This window comes from Typha latifolia, chromosome 7 (assembly GCF_019914945.1).
Source record: "Typha latifolia isolate L0001 chromosome 7, TyphaL0001v2, whole genome shotgun sequence".
Lineage (NCBI taxonomy): Eukaryota > Viridiplantae > Streptophyta > Magnoliopsida > Poales > Typhaceae > Typha > Typha latifolia.
Genome location: NC_133092.1, coordinates 10,716,579 through 10,738,844, shown reverse-complemented (window position 1 = coordinate 10,738,844; position 22,266 = coordinate 10,716,579). Strand labels below are relative to the sequence as shown.

Below are 22,266 nucleotides of genomic sequence, written 5' to 3'. Positions count from 1 at the left end.
CCGAATCCACTAATTGGCATAACAAACTATATGAGTACAAGGACATGAGAGACTAGTCACCTTGAGGACAAGGTGTCGGAAGTATGGTGGATTGTTATGATCCGATCACATGGGTTAGGTTAGTCAGTTGAGTCAAGTCGAGTCAACTTGAGTTAGTTAATTAGCTTTATCTTATTATTTTGAATTTCAAATAAATTGAATAATCTGCATGTGGATTCGATCCGCTAGAATTTTTACTCCTATAAATAGTAGTGGACATCATCATAACTCTCTCTCAAATATGACACATATGATGCATGCCGACAATGACCATGCTATGATATCAAATGCAACTATATATGATGCATATTGACTACTCGATAATCGAGTATATTAGATGATAATAAAATCATATGCATTTCTCAATATCTCAATCATCAATGTCATCTCTAAATATTATCGTCATACTAGACCACTATGCATAGTCAACATTCAGTACCCGGTCTCAAAATCCAGCCCGAAGGCTCAGAGTATACCCTGCCAACTATTAAGGGTATCATCATCATCCAAACCCGAGTACCCAACTAGTTAATATAAACTACATGAGGATAACTCGCCACATATACCCTAGTGAACGACATGTGTCCGAATGTCTACTACGCACATAGACTACTAACCTCGGATGTAAGTCCACAGGATTGCCACTATATCAAGCGAACAATCATCTCCAGGCACGCCCTAACCCTCGCGCCCACTCAGTTATCCTCATATTTTCTACCAACTATCTTATCAATTAGATTTCATGTTTTTCTTCTAAATGATATATCATATGCATTTTATCCAGTACTATAACAAGTCATGCATATCAAGAATTTATGTGGTAGGAATGTCAAAAGAAATATATGATGTGATGAAAACTCCAATAGTACATGTATTACAAGCATACTCACGCTAGAGATCATATCGACATATAGTCATAATAGTATAATCATCTCTAATCATATCTATATATCACCAGTATACTCATATCCGAGGTCAGTCTAATTAAATGCATGATAAAATATGCTCAACTGAAATTATCTTTAGATAATGTCATTTAATCATGCTGAAAACTAAAACATGCATATACATAATTATATAATATATCTTAATTTGAGAAAGACGTCTAGGGGATAAGACTACTCACTTCAGATTAGAAGACCCAACACACGTATCCCTCATGCTCATCAATTAACCATCACTCATCGCTAATAAGGTACACGGGGCCTCACATAAGAGGTTCGGGATCTGAAAATGATTAGGTAACGTGAAATTAGTTGTTTATCTAATTAAAATTTGTTCATGTAAAATATATGATTTATTAGGTTTTAGAAATTCTACTTAACTTTATAACTAGATAGATTTATAATTATAAATAAAAATAAAAATATAGATAAAAACCTAATTATAATTAAGTTGTGGTTCTCACTCTGTTTTGATTAATTAGGGACTTTGTAGTCTTTACTTTATAAAATAATAACAATAAATAAATAAATAAGCATAATATTTCATTTGTTATAAAATAATAATATATAATAAATTATTAGAATTACTTAAAAATGTATATCATAAGAATATTAGTATATAAATCTAATAATTCTAATTTACAAATCTATCTATTAATCTAATAGAAATATAAATAAATAAATAAATAAAATTATTACCTATATTTATGTGTAATAGTTAATAACAGTATAATCATTAACTATACTAATTATAATTAATAATAATCATATTGAAGAATATATATTATTATTAAAATAATTACTGTTTAAATAATCTATCTGCATTACTCAAGAAAGAAATACCTAAATAAATAAATAGATAAAAATAAAAAATAAAAAAAAGAGGATGGCCATTAGTGCTGGGCCAAGCCCAGCATTGTTGCAGAAATAGGATGAGGAGAAACTTGAGGAAGAAGAAGAAGAAGGAAGGAAGAAGAAGAAAGGAAGAAGAAGAAAGAAGGAAGAAGAAGAAAGGAAGAGAAGGAAGAAGAGAAGAGAGATAGGAGGGGAAGGAGGAGAGTCAAGCCGGCGGGGAGGGGCTCGGCTGCTGCTAACCTCTTACCGGTGGCTCGGTTCTGGCGAACTCGAGAGAGAGAGAGAGAGAGAGAGAGAGAGAGAGAGAGAGAGAGAGAGAGAGAGAGAGAGAGAGAGAGAGAGAGAGAAGGGAGGAGGCTTACCGACTTCGATGGCAACGGTAGTGGCGACAGCTACAGGCCAGCACTGGCGGGGAGGAGGAAAAAGAGAGTTTGAGAGAGAAGAGAGAGAGATCGAGGGGAGAAGAGAGAGAAGAGAGATTTAGAGGGAAAGAGAAAGAAAGAGGCGGTGAGAGGGGGTGTTGGCGGCGGCGAAGCCCGCTATGCCAGCTGGACCAGTCAGGTTGGCCGGGCCCGCAGTTGGGGTGCGAGGCACCCTCAGTGCACGCTAGCGCCCAAACCTTCTTGGCACGAGGCTAGCCACATTATGGCCAGCCATGTCGTGCCATGAATTTTTTTTTTTTGCGATAGGTTGTTACAAATATTCTCTACATATTAAATCTAATTTCTATTTTACCCTTGATTTAACTAAAGTTTTTTAAATATCTTATCACAATTTCTCCCTCATATCTCTTCTCTCCTCTTTTGTACTATCAAGCTAATTTTGAAATGCCTTCTCTTCCTCCACCATCTCTCCCTCTCTCTCTCTCTCCCACTAACATCTTTGAGGTTCTCCCCTCTCTCCTATTACAAGCAAGCAATCAACAAGAGCAAACTACCATGGAAGCATAGGATAGATTTGAAAGTCAGTCGCAACACCACTTCTATTACTTGAAGGCAGAGAGACCACTTCTGTGAGCACCTCTCTGAGTAAGCAAGAGTAGGAGAGGACTGAAGCATAGGACACAAGAGAAAGCTCACCCCTATCCGACCTACTAACAAGAGGCAGCAATCATCAAAGGGGACAAAAGAGATCAATCTGCCCTTTGCTAGTTTCAACAAGGGCATCCTTCTCTACCACCAAAAACTTATTTACTCTCCGAGACCTCCATTAGAAAAGGTAAATTTTATTTCCTCTATGATCCCATGTAAATCCGATGATCTTTTTAACTCCTTTTTATGTGATATTTTTGCTACTTCCATCATAGTTAGGAGATCTATTAATTGAATATATGTCTATCATATATTACTATTTCAATTGTATTTCTGACTTTGTATATGTATTGCTAACTTAGTAGTATGTAATGTTGCCATGTAGGATTATGTATTGCTTATATATATATATATATGTATATATGTATATATATTATTGAAATAGAATGATTGAAAAATGGACTGATCAAACATATGCTATTTTATTGGATATGCTTCCTCATCAACATGAAGCAAGGAATAGCGGTAAGACTTTCATGAAAGATGATTACTTAATGGTTGGATACAGAACACCAAGAAGAGATTGTCGTGGTGGTTATAAAGATGGTAGTGGAGTGTGAAGTTGATATTGGTGGTGGTAGTGGTAGTGGTAGTGGTAGTGGTGAAGGTGATTGAAGAGGTTATAATGGGGTGGTGGTGCTTGTTAAAGTGATGGTGATAGTGATAGTAATAGTTATTGTGAATGTATTAATGATAGAATGGTAGTGGAATGAAGGTGGCAATGGTGGTGTTGGGCGATGGCCATGGTGGTAGCTAGTAGTAGCGGTGTTACTGGTGGTGCTTAGGTGAAGGTTATGACAAAGGTGGTGCTAGGATAGTGGTTATGGTGGTAGTGGTAGCCTCAATGGTGGTGGGTGGTGGCAGTGGTCTAGGGAGTGATGGTAGTAGTGATTAGGTAGTAACGTAGTAGTGGTGGTAGGATAGTGGTGAAAATGGTGCCGTTGGTTATGGTACTTGGATGGAGGTGATAGTGATGGTGGTGATGCTTGTGAAGAAAATAGAAATGGCAGTGAAGTGGTGGTGTAGAACAGTTGTGGTGGTGGTAGGTTAAAATGGTGGTGTTGATAGTGATAGTGGGTTAGTGGGAGTGTTGGTGGCAGCGATGGCGAGGTGGGTGCAGGTGGTGATGGGAAAAGAGAAAAATAAAGAGAAGAAACAGAAAGAAAAGGAGAGTAAAAAGGTATGTGATGTTTAATTTATGATACATATGCTATTTAATTATTTGTTAGGGTTAACAATGCAGAAGCAACCCATTATTGCCAATGTAATAAAATTAGATATGTTAGTGCAAATTAGAAAAGGAACCATAATTAAGTTGCAAAAAGCCCTCACAAGGTTCACCAAACAGAAGTCACCATATGTTTGAATAGTGCATGAAATAGGAGTATGGGGTTTGCTAGCGATCATCTTTAATTTTCATCTACACTAGAATTATCTTCATTTTCTCATGTATACTATATCAGTTCAGAAGAAAAATCATGTATAAAATTTCTCTTTGGATGTCATCTCAACAATCTTTCTTTTTGGATTGAATCAATTTTCTTCTATATCCATGTATGTTGTCTTTATCTGTCTCCTTTTAAATGATGCTTGCTTATTTGGTGGCAAAAACGGTGATGAGAGTTCATCTGAGCTCTTGGATGGTGTGATTTGAGGGTTACCTTTGATTGAGTGGTTGTATATTGTTTTCTTTGATTGGTTGTAACAATATATATATATATATAACCTCAATATGTGAACTGGGTGTCTATTGTTTTGCACCATTGTAGTAATGTATATGTATATATATATATATATATATATATATATATGAGCATTTAAAATGGTGTGCTTTGAGTAACTATAGGTGCTGATATATAGTCATTGCATACGTAGAGAATTATACTGCATATATAGATACATTCATTACAAATATTAGCTATAGGTGAAAAAAGAGCCAATTTATTATATGGTGGCACTGCGTACATATATATATATATATATATATATATATATATATATATGAGTGCAACAAAAAAGCATATTAGTAGTGTAGATGTTAATATGTACTCATTACATACATAGACAATAACAATGTATATACGGATGCATGCATGCATTGCAGACATAAAGAATAGTATTATAATATTTATTTTATGGTGGTTTAGTCTATCTATCCTATCAATACACTTTCTATCACATGCATCAAAGGATATTGCGTCCCGACTAAGGGTGGTTCAGGCGACATTATCGCTGCATGGAAAGAAGAAATTAGAGCTCTAGATGTCCTAGCAATATCTCATCAAGCAGTCCATCTAATCATTTCGCCATTGCATGTGGCTAGATGGCTTTTGACTACTGTGTATGCCAACACAGAGATAGGGGGCCAAAGGGAGCTCTAGGCCAAGTTGGATAGACTCCCTTAGACCCACCTATCGTGGATGCTTGTAGGTGATTTCAATACCTACCTCTGTGCCACAGATAAGCAAAGCTTCAAACCTTTCACCCTCGAATCTAAGGTGAAATTTTTTAATAGCATTGTTAATACTGCTAGGCTTATTGATTTGGGATTTCAAGGATCTCCTTTCACTTGGTGTAACAACAGAGAAGGACTATTCAAGATTTTGATCCGTCTTGATCGGGCCTTTGTTAATTCGGATCCTTTATCTCTTTTTCTTGATTGTCAAGTTTTGCATCTGAGTAGAACTGGCTCCGACCATGCCCTAATACTAGTAATTCTGGCTAGGCAGCCTCATTGGTTTCATCGGCCTTTCAGGTTCGAGGCTACTTGGTTAGAGTTTCTAGCCTATGGGGAAGTGCTGGCCGAGGTTTGGTCTCAACTAGCCCGGGGTAATCCCTTGTAGCAATTCTCTTACTTGATGGGGCACTCTAAGGGTTACCTCAAGCGTTGGAGCCACTCTGCGGTGGGGGACCTTGAGTGCCAATGAGCTCAGGTTCTTGAAGATATAGCTAGCCTTGAGGCCTCAGATGCCACGGGAGTATTTCTGCTTTCAATGTTTTGATGTTAAATGCTTTTATATGGAAGACATGCTAATCTGAACAGGCTTATTTGTCTCAAGTGGTGGCAGAGGTCCAAATTTTAATGGGTTTTGGATGGGGATGTTAATTCAAGATTTTTTCATATTTCTACCTCCATTAGAAAGAGACGGAATGTCATTAGTTATTTTTTTATTCCCCTTGAGGGTTCCCATACGGAACCTGCACTGATCGAGCATGAGTTTTTTAATTTCTATTCCCACCTATGGGTCTCTAATCTTGCTTCGATTGACCTGTCTGGGGCGTGGCCCTCGCTCTCCACCCTTGCAGCCTCGGAGGTTGAGGGCTTAGTGACTCACGTCTTTATTGATGAAATCATCAGTCGTCTGGAGCTTAGCTGGGGGCAAAGCCCCTAGGCCGAATGGTTTCTATGCGGAGGTGTATAGGTCTCATTGAAACATTTTGTGTCCTCCTCTAACTAGAGTCGTGTTATGGTTTTTGACAAAGGGCATTTGCCGGCCCAATGGGCCAAGACTTACATTGTTTTGATCCCTAAAACGTCTAACCCTGAGAGAGTCACTGATTTCGGACCTATTGCCTTGTGCAACATGTATTATAAAGTCATTGCTAAAATCTTGGTTTCTCATCTCAAGCTGTTTCTTGGTAACCTAGTCGGGCTTGAGCAAGTTGCTTTTGTGGCTAGTAGGAACATTGGAGAAAATATTCTGGCTGCCCAGGAGTTAGCTCACTCAATTGGCTCCTACCCTAGAGAATCCCCTATGATGATCCTAAAATTAGATATGGAGAAAGCCTATGACTGAATTAGTTGGGAGGCTATTATCCACGTTCTTGAGGGTATGAGGTTTCCCCCTAAGTGGTGCACCTAGGTTAAGGAGTGCATCACCTCTCCCACTTACTCAATTTTGGTTAATGGTAAACTTTTAGATTGGATCCGCCTCAAGTGTGGTATTAGGCAGGGCGATCCCTTGTTCCCATAACTCTTTATTCTCTGCTGGCAGGTTCTGACTGGTCTATTTAATATTGCTTACAAAGACGAGGCTATCTCGAGCTTTCCTTTAAGAGTTAACCAACCAACTCTTTCTCATCTCATGTATGCCGATATATCCTGGTTTATTCTCAAGCCACCAAGAGGTCTGCTCGATCTATTCGGGCAGTACTCAACTAGTTCTGTGCTCTCACCCATCAGAAGGTTAATGTGGCCAAATCCTCGGTCTATTTCACTCCTTCCCTTCTTTCTTGGATTAGGTAGGTTGTGTGCTCTAAACTTGGGCTTCAGGATGGGGTTTTCCCTTTTGTCTTCCTTGGGACTAAGATCTCTTTCAATAGGGTTAGGGTAGACAACCACATGGATCTTGTGAGGAGAGTTGCTAGTAAGCTAGCTAGGTGGAAAAAGGGTCATCTTAATATGGCTGGTTGCCTAACCCTAATTAATGCCACCTTGAATGCTATCCCTATTTATTGGCTGAGTTCTTCTTGGGTTCCTGACTCTATGTTATAGAGCATAACTAAGCTCGCTCGGTCTTTTTTGTGGGAGAAAGACGCCTCTAAATCCGAGCTTCATTTGGTCAATTAGGGTATCGCAATGCGCTCTAAATCTAAGGGGGACCTCTCCATTAGGAACCTGATTCTTGCCAGATCTACTTGAATGGGGAAGAATGTTTTTAACTTTCTGAACAATCCTAATCTAGCTTGGGTTCAAATTATGAAGCACAAATATTCGACGCTCAACCTTTGGGCTCCTAAGGTCAAACCTGGCTCCTCTTGGGCTTGGCGGACTCTATGGAGAGCTGCAAAAGCCCTCCGGCTTGGCTTCAAGTGTTCTATTGGGTCTAGTTCTCTACTAGCATTTGGGAGCATCCTTAGGTGGAAAGTGTTCCTCTCAATCGCCAGGCTCTTTTAGTTAATTATCAGGTGTTGCCTCTTGGCGTGCAGGTTAGTGACCTGCTGAGGGGAGGCATTTGGTTCGAATCTTTTATCTCTTCCATTTTTGATTGCACTACTAGGACTTTGATCGGCTCGCTCCCGATTAGTCTTCCGGATAGCTCGGACTATTGGTTCTGGGGGCCTATGACGCAAGCTACCCCTAAAGCTAAGGATTTTTACTCCTTCCTCCGTGGGCCTGCCAAGTCTCTCTAGACTAGGTGGGCTAAGATATGGAAGTTCTCTGTCCCACCTAAAGTTATAATTTTTATCTAGAAGCTTATGCATGGCAAGATTCCTACTAAGTTTCATTTAAGATATCTCCACATTGATTTTGAGCCTTTATGTCCCTTGTGTGGTATGAAGGAAGAAAGGATATTTCACCTATTTTTCAAATGCCGATATGCCTGTAAGGTGTGGGCCAACGTTGGGGAGATCTTGAGCTTCCCACTCTCTTCCTGTAAATTGGTTATATGTGGAGATTGTTTCTAATGGGGCCTCTATAAGCAATTTTAGGGCCGTCATAGTCTCTGGGCTGTGGATGATTTGGACGCAAATGTGCAAATATAATAAATTCATCAAAAGCATAAATAAAAGTTTTCTTATTTATCTCAACTTTATATCACATAAAATGATTGAATGAGTTGAAACAATAGAGTTGTACATGTCGTTCTTATTATTGGCGACATCAATCTAATTAATTTTAAGTAATAACATTTGTTACTGCACGTCCATTTATTAGAAAATATTAATTTCTCTTTAATAATGTTTAATTAGAAGACCAGTATCTTTTTGTTAGACAAGATTTATATTTATTTGAAGGAGAATGGATATAGAAAATTTTGATATGTGAATTTATGCTGCATGTTTTTCCTCTATTTTCTTTTATTATTTTTTGGCTCGGTTCATTTGCGGAATAAGGCCATTTACAGAAGTATTATTCTATTTTATTATACTAAGAAGAAAGCTAATACTGGTACAAGCTATTCTAATATTTAGTTAATACTAGTATAAAAAGTAATAATTATATTTGATACGATATAAAATTAATATTAAAGTAATAGAGAATTAGTGAAATCAATTAGGAATTGGTGATATTTTATACCAAATGACCAAAATACCATTGATTGAATTTAAAGTACTCATATTTTAACAAATATGTACTTGTGGCTATTTTTTTATTAATAAAAATATGTAATATATGCATAATATATCTGCACTATCTATATTTTCCTCCACACTACCGCAATATCCCCACATTATTTTAGCACGAAGAAACAACCATGCAGTGCAGGTAGAATGCTACTCTGTGGAAAAATAACCCCACTCTGCAGAAAAATAACTCTTATCTGCAGCTAATTTGTTCGTACTACGGGTCACTAATAACGGCCGCTATGCGCAGAGGGCAGCAGCACTGGCTCTACATCTATATTCTTTTATCTCTTCAGGCTTTTGTTTTTTAATTTTATTATTTGCTAAAATTTGATGTGACATATTACTAATTACATATATGTGATTTAGTTTAACAGATGCAAATTGAATAACAATATATTGGAAAAAAAATATTTGCGTTAAGACCCACTATGGGTTCATTGCGCACACAATCCACAGGTTCCAATGAAACATTTTGGCTATCATGTACATGCATGCACTTTTCAAAAAGATTTCATAGATAACTGCAAGCATGTCCAATAAAGGTCCTCAGTATGTTTGCCATCACCTACTAACTGCTATTTTTCTTATTATTGTTTCAAATGGCAGATCTTGAGAGCTGGAGGAATGTTTACTTGTTTGTAGGGGTGTAAATTAGCCGAGCTTGATCGAGCCCGGCTCTGATTAAGCTTGGATTGAAATTAATTTTGAGCTTAGCTCTTTGATCAAGCTTGAATTGAAATAAGTTTAATTTAAGCCGAGCTCGAGCTTAAACGAACTGTTCAATTAGTAATTTCAAGTCTTATTAATTCAAGCCATTTTCGATCCTGAGCAAGTTTGAATTAATTTAGACTTGAATCAAGCTTTTTTTTTTCTTTTTTACTAATTTTTGTTCAATTCTTACTTTCTTTTTTTTTTTCTCTTTTTCACTATTTTTAAGTATATTTGGTTGATCTTATGACCCCCTCGGCAAAGGTGCAAGACAAATTCTGAGGTTGTTTCAAGTAATTAGTATTTTGATTAGTATGAAATATTTAATTTTCTACTTCTTAAAGTAGCAAAAGTATAAACACCAGGAGAGGGTTTTGACATTATACTTCTGAAACGGCCTTCTGTGTTATCATGGATTGCTTTAATAAATGATTGTATGAAAAAAGCTGAAGGATGAATGTTGTATAAGTCCTTACGTAGATGCTAAACAATTAACATATTACAAATTCAGATCCGTGATATATGTAGAAAGTATCTAGCACTTTAAAAGTCTATTATGGATATCAGATGATAAATCATACTCCATAAATAAAATATATCAGCAGTCTCTTAATCGGATACTTAAAGCAAGTAAATGATATTCATGAAGCATCATATAAGTATCACATCCAATATTTAATATAATTCGGGCATCACAAGTTTAGATATATTCAGCTTCTACTTACTCAATTTGAAAACATGTATTCATACATAATAAACAAGAGAAAAATAATAGGAGAATAGGAAGTGACACTAAAAGGTAAAATATCAAATAATTATATTCTTGGTATGAGAACTTGGAAAAGTATAATAGCAATGGTCTTACTCATAGTTATCTACAAGCTAATGTCCCACATTAGCTTAACAAATTGTATAAGGATTCAAGACAATCATAAATATGAAAGTTTGGGGAGTTAAATAATTGGAAACAACACCCTGTATCAACTCTCAAATATAAATATTTAAAGGTTTTCATGTGTTTCTATGCAAGTGTAGGTGAAAAACAGACTCTTGGTAGGAACAAATATTAGAAGAATATGAATATTCCTTTCTTAAAGGACATAGATTTGATAGTTATTAACAAAAAAATACTTGATATAATATTCAGTATACTGAAAAATGATTTAAAAAATGTGTGATATGAAATATGATGGCAAAAATGAGTTAAGGAGTTCTAATTTTTTTTTCCAACAAGCATGCTAAAACATATACAATTTCAAAGTTCATTCCATAAATCATGTGCACCTAGCTATGAATATCCCTAAATTTTATCACCACGAGTTTTATAACTTTATAGTCATTGCATCGTTATCATATATATGTACATTCATCTGAAAATATAGCTCGGAATCACATTACTTTTGTAATTGAGGCTAAAAAAATTTGGTGGCTAGCCAATTCAGGTACCTAGTATGTAACTAATATTCTTAAATATACTAGATAGATAGATATAATACAATTGTACTTGTTTGAAATATTTGGTGGTTCTATACACTTTTTCAAATTAGTCATCTTTATTATATTAAATAATTCAATCTCTCAATTAGAGTATTGATTGATAGGATCTAATGTGGTATGTGTCAAATAGAGGCAATTCAACAATAGGAGTGCAAATAAGTTCAATTGATATATATCAAATAGTATTAAATACTCTGTCTTATACATAAATTATTTGTTTGACCACTTTTAGAGTCTTAGACGCATCTTGTTTACATATTTTGTGTTGTTTTTTTATAGGATAGATAGTAATTTGTTAAATAAATGTCTTGTTCTAAAATAAAATGTTATTTCAATAATACAATATATATTTTTCATAGGTGATGCGCAAAACGTTTTCACTATTTTTAATGCTTACTTTGTTTAATATCAAAGAGCACATTTTGTATTTTTTTTGTTCATAAGTGATGCACGATATTTTTTTCATTAGTTCAATTATTATCTTGTATAATATTAAAGTGCACATTTTGTATAGTTTTTACGTATAATATATAAGTAATGAGCAAGACTTTTTTCACTACTTTCAATGTATACCTTATCTAATATCAAAGCGCACATTTTATACTGTTTATGCATGCGCATAATTTGTATAAATGATACATAATAATATTTTACAAAATTAGAGACACCTTTGTAAAATTAGAATAAAAATATTGACAAAATAATATGCATGCATCGACAACATTTACGTAGGTTATACACCTTTTTTTAGCAAGATTAGACGGTCACCAAACATTGACTTAATTACACAAAATGATATATATGAAGACAATACATATATATCATATATTCCAAATATTTCTTTCTTTATAATATATTGACAAAATATTAAAGTGTGACTATGTCAATCCTTGAATGGGCATAGTTTTGGGTGCAACTTCTTCTATTATGTCTATTTTCATGACAAATTGATCATCATTTATTATAGTTTGGGTGCAATTTCTTATATAATAAACTATTTATCATAATAATTATATTTTGAAAGTAATATAAATCCGATAGCGACAAGTATATGCTTGCATAGAGAACCAACTACCTTCCATACATTATATGTGTATTCTCTTTTTTCTAGTAAGTAAGCATTTTTATACATGAAATTCAAATATGTTGGACAGCTCTACTATATATTGTCTTTCCCTCTCTCTTGCATTCATAATTATTTTCTTTGCCCATATTGTCAGGGTAGTATTTATCTTTGTTGCAATATTATGCCGTTTCAAGAAATATTTTGCTACTTTCTTTTTAGTTCTTTCAATCATATATCGTATAGGAAAATATATTACCTCTTTAACCGATGTGAACCGGGTCAAATTGGATCACATCAAGGGAGACTGAGCTTAATGGATTGAGTCTAGTTATCTTATCTGCTTATTTGCCTTAATTAGAGTCTTATTAATTTAGATTTTATTAGTTAACTAATTCAGCTATGCGTAGTTTTGAGAAAATATTTAAAAGATATTCCACAGATGACCAAATATTACAAAACCACTTGAAGAAGATCGAATACGTCCTGATCTACAACATCCGTATTTAAAGTTTCTCCAAATTCAGACTCTATCTATGGTAGAACGAAGAATCAATCTGAGAAGGATAAAGAAAGCTGATTTAGTTAAGTCATGTTTATCTCTGGGTCATGTTTATCTCTTATGTAAGCACTTAAGACAAGTTTAGTTAAGCCATGTAAGCTAGGTAAGTTTAATTAAGTCACGTAAGCCTCTAAGGCAAGTCCTAGTTTGAGTTGTATAAGTCTTTAGAGATAATCCGAGTAAGACTCATTATACCCGACATCTATATATAAAGGGGCTAGGCTTCTTTGTTTAAGCATGGAATTGAATGGAAGGAATATTGAGTTAAGTTAAGTTTCTTTGCCTTGCATTACTTGTTGTCCTTATCTTTTACCGTAGCCATTAGATCATCGTTATCTTTCTAAGAGTAGATCTAAGTTAGAAACCCTAATTCTACCTCTAACCCATAGCCACTATCACCTCCAGCAGCCACCCTGTCCTATGGCCATCCACCACCACCGTTGGTCGTCCGCCACCCTCCGACGATGGCCGCAACGTTAGATATTTACTATTATACCCTATTCTGACCTTTCTCCACTTTTTAATTATATATTTCCATCCAAACATCTGATTGATGTACAACTAAAGCCATTAAAATTCTATCTCATGAGGCTACTACCACCTAAATTTTCATAATCATCCTACGGACGGATCATTCCAAATCTGGTCCATAACTTTAATACTATAATATTAGTTGAAATAATATTATATCTACACCTAGAAAAATAATGATTTGCCTACCTTTCCTTTGGAATTGTTTCGATATATTTATACTGCTCTAGGTAAAACTCATTTAACATATCCATATAACTTATATTAGAGAATGTAAAAGCACGAGCAACAACCTAAAATTGATTGTAAGGTACATAATTTTTTAGAGTATTTGAAGGATTTTTTGAAAGATAGACCAAACAAAACCCATGTACTACATTTGGGAAGATCTTTTGTATTGCATTGATCAACCCCTTTTGTCGGTCGAGCATAAATGTGAGTTTTGAAATTGGTGAAATGCAATCACGAAGGTGTGTAAGAAATAAAGTCCAAGAGTTTATCTTTCAATTACAACAAAACCGATATAAAACATATGGTTATCGCCATCCACTATTGTTGCAACTAACAATGACCATGTATATTTGCCTATGAGGAATGTGTCATCAATAGCAAAAAATGGACGTATGTTAGCTCTGAATGTGCCTATCTAACTCATAATTTAGTGTGCTTATGTTCATTGGATCCTTTTATGAAATTAGCAAACTGTATGACTTGTCAAAGTTTTCTCGGACTTCCTTAGTTATTTGTACTCATTAACATATACTTTCCAATATGATACACACATGCCATACTTCATTTATATAAATGTTTGTGTTAACTTTGGCCTAACTCTCGAGCTTTATTCAAAATGAAATCAGTTGTCACCCATCTATGACCTTGTCCAACTATTAGTTAATTGCATGTGTGTTTATCAATAAATTTTTTTTCATATCAAAATTTGCAATTCAATTCAATTTCTTGCCATTATCATCCATGAGCAATCTAGGGAGCTGCATCGAACCTTTACTTTATAGTGCTTACACTTTATGGGTTAAATTCAAATCGATGAGTGACTATGTATAATTTGAGAGCATGCTTCAAATTAGTTATCCCATGAAAGCGTTGTCTAATATATAAATCTGAGATGGGTATATAAGTATCACCCTTTTGTTCAAGAGTGTTAAAGTAAATAATAAATTCATCAAGAAAATCCTCAAATGTTTCATTCAATAATGCATTTGCTTGAGCCGTAGGTACCCCCTTTTTAAAGCCTATGATCAACTCAATAGGTGTTGAAATAAGTGGTCTATCTTCACAAACAAAGTCTTCTACTACTCTATAATTATTAATTTTGTCATCTAAAGGAGGAATGCCTTACTTGTCTATAATTAAATTATCGATTTCCTCATCTATAAGAACATACATATTTGCAAGAGATAATTAACATCTTTTGTTTCCTTTAAACTTTGTTTTAAGATATCAGACCTGAAATAAAATAGTATGCATCATTACTTACTTAAAAAGAATGTCTTAGCTTCGATAACAAAATATACAAATCATATTATCCTTTGCTAATTATTTATATTAATTTTATGCACATATTTTGCAGAGTCAATGTGAATATATCTTGCATAATAGGCGATATACGCGTCCCATTGAGTTCAAGTTATATTAGATTATGTTTAGGGGTTATTTACAAAAGAAATGCCTTCGATTTTAGCAATATCAAGATTGAGCTTTTGAAGCTAAATGCATTCATTTCTTCTTTTTTTTTTACTAGATACATATTTTTTATGACAAATTATATACCACTTACATAAGAGATACGCACAAATTGAGGGGTATTTGCACAACAACTTTTTAATTTTCTAAATATTAATAATGGGTCATTTTACGCATCTCTTATATAATTTATGTGTATTTAATTACAAAAAGATACGTATCTAGTATATAAAATAAACACATTCAATTTTAAGACTAAAAACTTTCTATTACTAAAAATAAGAGTATTTTTCTATAAATTAATAGTCTCATATAGATACAACATAGTAAGCATTATATATGTGTATCGTTTACCTTTATAATATACACATATTTTCATAAATATACATCAAAGACCTTTAATATTTATATGCATCTATATGCTTACATTGCATGCGATCTCTAAATTATCTTTCAGAATACTTTAATAAGAGAAGAACAAGATGATGAAGATGAACGAGGAAAAATATGAGAGAGATGTTGAATCAAGAAACTATCTTCTAATATTACTAAATAATACTATTTTAGATGAGATAGAATATTTAAATTGTTATTGATGAGCAATAGATGAAGACGGAAGAAGAATAAGAGGAAGACGGCAAACGAACAAGAGAGAAAAAAAATAAAGGGAGTATATATCTGAAAAATCACGCTAAGGTGATGGACAGGAAAAATGGGGCTTGACGGTGCAAATCGCCTGCAAATTATGTGACCTTTATATTTCAGAGAAAAGATAATGGAGAAATTTTGATTTACCAAAATACCCCCGAAGCCCTCGCGCCATGCCACGAGGTTATTTGACGTACCTCTACTATTCCCACGTGCTCTTCCCGTATCGCGTCAGAATGGCTACGACGTAAGGCACCCACTTTTTATAACACCCAGTCGATTTGCGGGTCCCACTCTTATCTACCAATCAACGTCAGGGTTTTGTTCCAAGTGTTAGTTTAATCGTGTGCCAATAATTATTTTAACAGAAAAAAATTTAAACATCCCTAATCTGTCTCATAATAATCTTATGCGTATAAAAGAATCTGCCATTACTCTCTTCTTGCCATCAGTATCCAACGGCAGAATACGCCTCCGCCTATATATAATTCTGCGGTCTTTCACAATGTTAACTTTCTTGTCCTAAACCCCTAATTAGCCTATCATTACCAATTACCAGAATAATTCCAAAAATAAACAGAAAAATAGCAAAAAGTGCAGCTTCCTCTGCTCTCGTCTCCTCGCTCTCAGATCCGAAGCGCCAAACCCTAAGAGAGAGAAAGTAGAGAGAGAGAGGTCCCTCCTCTTAGTCTTCCTCACCGGTACAGGGTTTTTTCCCCTCTTCTCGAGCACCGGAAATGGCTTCCGAGCACGCATCCGCCGCGTCTCCTCCCTCCGCTCAAGTGGTAATCCCCTTTCTCGATCCGATCACTCTGCTCTCTTCTCGCCATTCTTGATCCGGTTACCAATGATTCCCGTCTGTGCGATTTGTGTTAGGTCGGAAATGCCTTCGTCCACCAGTACTACCACATCCTCCACGGGTCGCCGGAGCTCGTCCACCGCTTCTACCAAGAGGGAAGCAAGCTCGGCCGCCCCGAATCCCAGGGCATAATGTCCTCCGTCACCACTATGCAAGTAAGTGTCCAGTACTCTACCCTATTTAGCTTTGATTTGTTAGAGAGATTTGAACTTGGAATGATTGATGCAACTTTTTGGTGTATTTTGATATGAAGTCGATCAATGAGAAGATTTTATCCATGGATTATAGCGATGTGAATGCGGAGATCAGCACGGTGGACGCCCAGGAGTCGCTTGATGGCGGGGTGCTTGTTCTTGTGACCGGGTGTCTCACTAGGAGTGACAACGTTAAGAGGCACTTCACGCAGTCGTTCTTCCTTGCGACGCAGGATAAGGGCTACTACGTCTTGAATGACATGTTTAGGTACGTGAAAGACGGCACGGAGTCGCAGGAGGGGAACTGTGGATCAGTGAATTGTAGCGATGCAGCTCCCACACCTGAGCTGGGTATGGTTCGGAAGCTCCTGAAAGCTTTTCTTTTCAAATTTGTAGTAATCCTCATTCCTCTTTATATTGTAGCAGAGGCTCCTCCACGGGAGCAACAGGAAATTGAAAGAACGGTTTCACAACCGGTGGAAGAGGAAGCAAACGAGGAGGAAGTGTATAACCCTCCGGAGAATGAGAATGGCTTCGTTGTGGAGGAGGAAGTTCCAATGGACGAGGTGATTGATGCGGCCCCAAACAATTCTCAGGCGGTAGTAGCTAATGTGAGTCATAGTACTATACAGGAAGAGGCTCCTAAGAAGTCATATGCGTCAATAGTAAGTATTCATTTGAGCATTTCCAATTTGCTGAAACTTATTGGTTTGCTCATCTATAACATCATATGTTATAGTACTATATATATCCTTCTAAAGTATTTTGTGGTCCAATCTGTCCACTGGTTTGAGACGCATCAATTGATGTAGGTTAAAGATAGGAAAGAGAATGCAACACCTGTATCAGCTCCCACACCTACTCCTGCTAGGCCTGCAATTCTTAACGTAGAGAGGCAAGCAACCCCTTCTCCTACACCTGTTTCACAGGAGAACTCTGCTGCCAATTCCAGTGCTGCCGAAGCCAACGAGATCCAAGAGGCAGAAGGTTGTGCAGATCCCTTTTTAAGAAGTTCTCCCTTTTTTACAATTCACATACACTAGGTCTTACAACTATTAAACTTGTTTCCTTTTTTGTCAGCTGAGGGGCATTCGGTTTATATTAAAAACCTTCCATTAAATGCTACTCCTGCACAACTTGAGGAGGAGTTCAAGAGGTTTGGACCTATTAAGCCTGGAGGCATACAAGTTAGAAGCCATAAGGTATCTTTTTGTTGAACTTTCTCTTCATTTACTAACCTGTAAGTTATTTTTATGTTATGTAATGTATTCTTTCTTTTCCTCTAATAAGTGGCATTTTTAATGAAATGCAGCAACAAGGGTTCTGCTTTGGTTTTGTGGAGTTTGAGATGGCTACTTCTGTCCAAACTGCAATAGAGGTGCTGTTCATGAGCCAACTGATTTGTAACTTTTCTAGTAAAGGATACCCTATTCATTGCTAGAAGCTGTTTCATTTTACTTATACTTATGCGTTCCTTATTAGGATGTAGTATATTATTATTTGGCAAATATATCTCTTATGACTAAGTTTTCAGACTATATATGGTTTCGTAGGCCACTGATTTTTCATACTTTGGGAGCTTTTCTGTATTATACTTTAGTCCTGTAGTATATTCTTTTGGTCCTTTTGTTCTTGTACTTTAAGGTTGTTTCTTTTCGTGTTATGTTACTCTTTTGTTACATGAGTGTTGATCATACAAGGCATAGCATCAAATATTTGATTTACACTCTATTAAGGGGTGTAAACGAGTCAATCTTGAGCGAGCTGGCTCTAGCTCAGGCTTGCTCAAAATTAATTTCGAGCATAGCTTGGGATTCAAGCTCGGCTCAGCTCAAATCAAGTCGAGCCCAAACCTGGAACTAGGCTATTTTGAAACTAGGCTAAACCAAACCTATTATTCAAGCCAAGTTAGACAAAGCCCAAGCTGCCAAGTCTTAAAATGAGCCAAGAACTATTCAAACTAAGCCAAGAACTATTTAATATATATATACATATTATATTTGAACCGAGCCTGAGCGAGTCGGCTCTGGCTCTGATTTGGCTTGAAATTCAAATCGAGCCAAAAACAAAGCTCTAGCTCAACTCAACTCAAGTCGAGCCTAAGCCGCTGGTTTATTTTGACACCCCTACACTCTGTAGTTTTGTCCATCTTTCCAATTCTAAGAAGTTTTGTTTTTTTTGTTTGTGAAATTATATTACATAATGAGTGCATTGGCTTCTAGCTTTTATTTTTTGGAAATTAATCAAAAATACCTTGCCTTTTATTTTTATTATCATTTACACCGTACAATATAGATATTTATCATTCGATCCTTACATTTTGCCTAAAATATCATGTACTCCCTACATTTTTTCAAGTTAGGCTCTATCTTTGCTAAAAGCTACTAAGAAGCATAGACAAGGGCACAAATACGACATAGACATGAGGATACAAAATATCTTTACAGTCCATTTGGATTGAGTTTAGCTCCAAAATTAGAGTAGTTAACTCTCATTTTTTAAACTAGAAGGTACCTTAAATTTGTTTAGGAAAATTAGGTGTTTAGTTCTAAACTAGAAAGTGGTGTTATTATTATATTTAATGTGACATGAAAAAATAGTGGATTTATGAGATATTTTGTCAAAGAAATATCTTGTTGCTTCTGTTTCATAAACTTACAAAGAAATCATATGCAAAAGCTTTTTTAGGGGAAACTACTGTTGCCGCCTTGTAGTAGGATTGTCTTTTTCTTTATTTGCAAAGAATAAACAATTCTTTATTTGAAGTGCCTGGAGGTTCTTTAAGCCATACAAAGCCTTCTTTAATTTTAGAACTTTATTCTTCATGGTTCTTTTAAGTATTATCCAAGATTTAGTAGAATAAGCCAGAAAGGAAGATGAACCAAAAGAAACTAGAAGGTGCCTTTTGGGAAGGAGGGAGAATAATCAGAGAAGACAATAGTTGGGCAGGTATTTAGGTTTTTCTCCGACTAAATATTGGGTTAGTAAATGGACACCCAATAAATGAGTGGAAGACCCTACCTTAAGGTGACAAAGGCACTTATCCTAGGAGACATACCCCTCCAGATACACGGAACCAAACAGCCTCAAATATGTTTCTCTTCAACCTGAGCTAGCAAAAAAATTTTTTTTTGGGAGTATTAGCCCTTCATTCTGTCTAATCATATTTTAGGTTTAGGAGAGTAACACACCAATGTAAGAGACACACATTAGAAATACATAAAATTGTGGACATCTTGTGTTGATTGCAAAAATGCAAATACAAGGATAATAAGTTTAACACTAGAATATAGGCTTTATTCATGTGGTGTCAGAATAAGATGACATATGGATGGTGATCAACTAAATCTTGAGAATTAAGTTTACAGTAGCTTGCGTTATACTTTGCTGTTGGCTTACTAGTTTGTTGCAATTTTTGAAGTATAATATGGAGGCCTGATTCATCTTTTTACAGGCTTCACCCATTATGATTGGTGGTCGGCAAGCATATGTTGAGGAAAAGCGGCCCGCAGGTTCACGAGGCAAGTGGAACATTATTTTCATGTTTTGTCTTAGTGTGCTTTTGATCTTGAGCCGTATCTATGGGCTCTTTCCATTCAAGTTTACCCAACATCATTCTTAATGCATAAATTGCCCAGTCATTTTCGTCATCTGGGAGCACAAAGATGTTACATCATCTTAATTTTTAAGTCTTACAAATATTGCTAATATGTTCGAATATTGATCTTTTTGTTCCAAAGTTTCATTACACTTATGCCCTATATCATCATATTGTTCACATTGTATGAGCAGTTAGCAGCAGAGGAAGGTTTCTTTCTGGTAGAGGAGGCATTTTCAGGAATGATGGTGGTAGAGGGCGTGGAGGCTATGGTGGTGGGAGAGGTTATGGGAGGGGAGATTATAATAGCAGGTCTGATTTTGGCAACAGAAGTGGCAGTCGTGGAGGATCTTCATACCGTGCTGGAGGTGATGGTGGATATCAGAGAGTTGACCATAGTGGATCTAATTTTGACCATGGGAACCGCCCTGGGTCATCGACTGGCAATGCATCTCCCAGAAATGTTGCATCTCAGGTGCCAGCTCCAGCTTAAGGCTTTGAATCAGGAAGCTGCCTTTAATGGTTTATGATTCAAAGGACACATTCATCAGACATTCAGATGTTAATCATCCATGGCCACCACTCTGCTAATATTTCCAAGTGGATTGTTAGGTTTCTGTTGGTCCATCATTCTCTTTTATTTCGTAGCAAGGCATAAGAAAACTCTCTTTCAAAAAATTTAGGATAACTACATTATCTTTTGGTAGGTGGCTCAAATATGTCATTTTTAGGAGTTAACCCTTGTTATCTTGTAACCCTTGTTATCTTGTATTCTTTCTTTCCTCCATGATGGAAAGCTTCAGTTCTTTATTCCCTCTTCTTTATTCATCTTGTATTTGGAACTTTTAGTTGTTCACTCTCTGGAATTACTCCACCAAGAGCATAACCTTTTCTAATAATGATGCTAAATGTTGTGTTTGACTATCGGGCTCCTAGTTCTGACCTATAACACTATCATAGTTTGTTTTTATGTGCATATTTGCCTAATATATATCACATGCTCCCTTTTTTTCGTTTTCTTCCAATGAGCCAGAAACTTAACATATTCGCAGCTCTTGTATATGTTTCTTTCTGTCAAACTAGATGATGCTAGAACTTTTAAAGGACATTGCAGTTGATTCAGATATGGTAATCAAAGAGGAATCCTTGATTTATAGCTGTTTCTTTAAAGTTGTGATCGCTACGGCGATCTTGTCAAAGTAACTAGACAGTAACCTAAATTCCTCATATAGGATAAAGAATTTTAGATTATCATGCATATTGTTCTCAACTTTGTATTGCTACACCATCCAGTGAAGTAGCTTCTACTATTCCTTTTCTGAAACTGTGGTTGGTTTGCTGTTTCCTATCTGAGTAGATACAAAAGGGAATTATGTATGCAACTGCAGAGTGTACATTTTGGTTCTGATCACTTTGTGGAATAAGGTTAATTTAATAAGAAGTATTCTAATTTTTTATATTAGGAAAAAGTGCTAATATTGATATAAGTTATTCTAATGTTTAGTTATATATTAGTTAAGAAATAATAATTATATTTGATATGACATAAAATTGATATTAAAATAATAGAGAATAATAAAATCATATTGGAAAGGGTTATTTGCACCGAAAATTTACTTGGTTTTCGATTTGGTAAGCCAGGGTTATTTTGAGTTTTGAGTTTTTCTTGCAGTTGAGGTCATTTCTGTTCTTTAGTGCCTGACGGGACATTGTACTCATCTTCTTCTTCATCTTCTACTTCATATGTTTATTCTTCTTCCTTTTCTTCTTCTTCATCATCTTCTTCTACTGCTCCTTTTTTATCTCTTAATTATTTTTTTTATACAAGTCTCTAATCGCTTTCTAATCTCTAATCTTTTTCTTATACAAGTCTCTAATCGCACTTTTTACTTCACCATTGAAGT

At 35.6% G+C, this 22,266-nt stretch overlaps 1 protein-coding gene across 2 annotated transcripts; it reads left to right on the top strand.

Annotated features, from left to right (window-relative positions):
• Window positions 1–16,230: 16,230 nt before the first annotated feature.
• LOC140792673 (nuclear transport factor 2-like) lies at window positions 16,231–21,286 on the top strand. Of its 2 annotated transcripts, none has more exons than XM_073143799.1 (9): window positions 16,231–16,496; window positions 16,588–16,725; window positions 16,824–17,115; window positions 17,191–17,429; window positions 17,577–17,751; window positions 17,845–17,966; window positions 18,077–18,142; window positions 20,219–20,285; window positions 20,557–21,286. In XM_073143799.1, exons 1-9 carry the CDS (start codon window positions 16,449–16,451, stop codon window positions 20,853–20,855), a joined length of 1,446 nt encoding a protein of 481 aa, XP_072999900.1. In that variant the 5' UTR covers window positions 16,231–16,448; the 3' UTR covers window positions 20,856–21,286. The 2 variants fall into 2 exon arrangements, with proteins under 2 accessions (XP_072999900.1, XP_072999899.1); XM_073143798.1 differs by having other exon boundaries at window positions 16,256–16,496; window positions 17,188–17,429.
• Window positions 21,287–22,266: the final 980 nt, after the last annotated feature.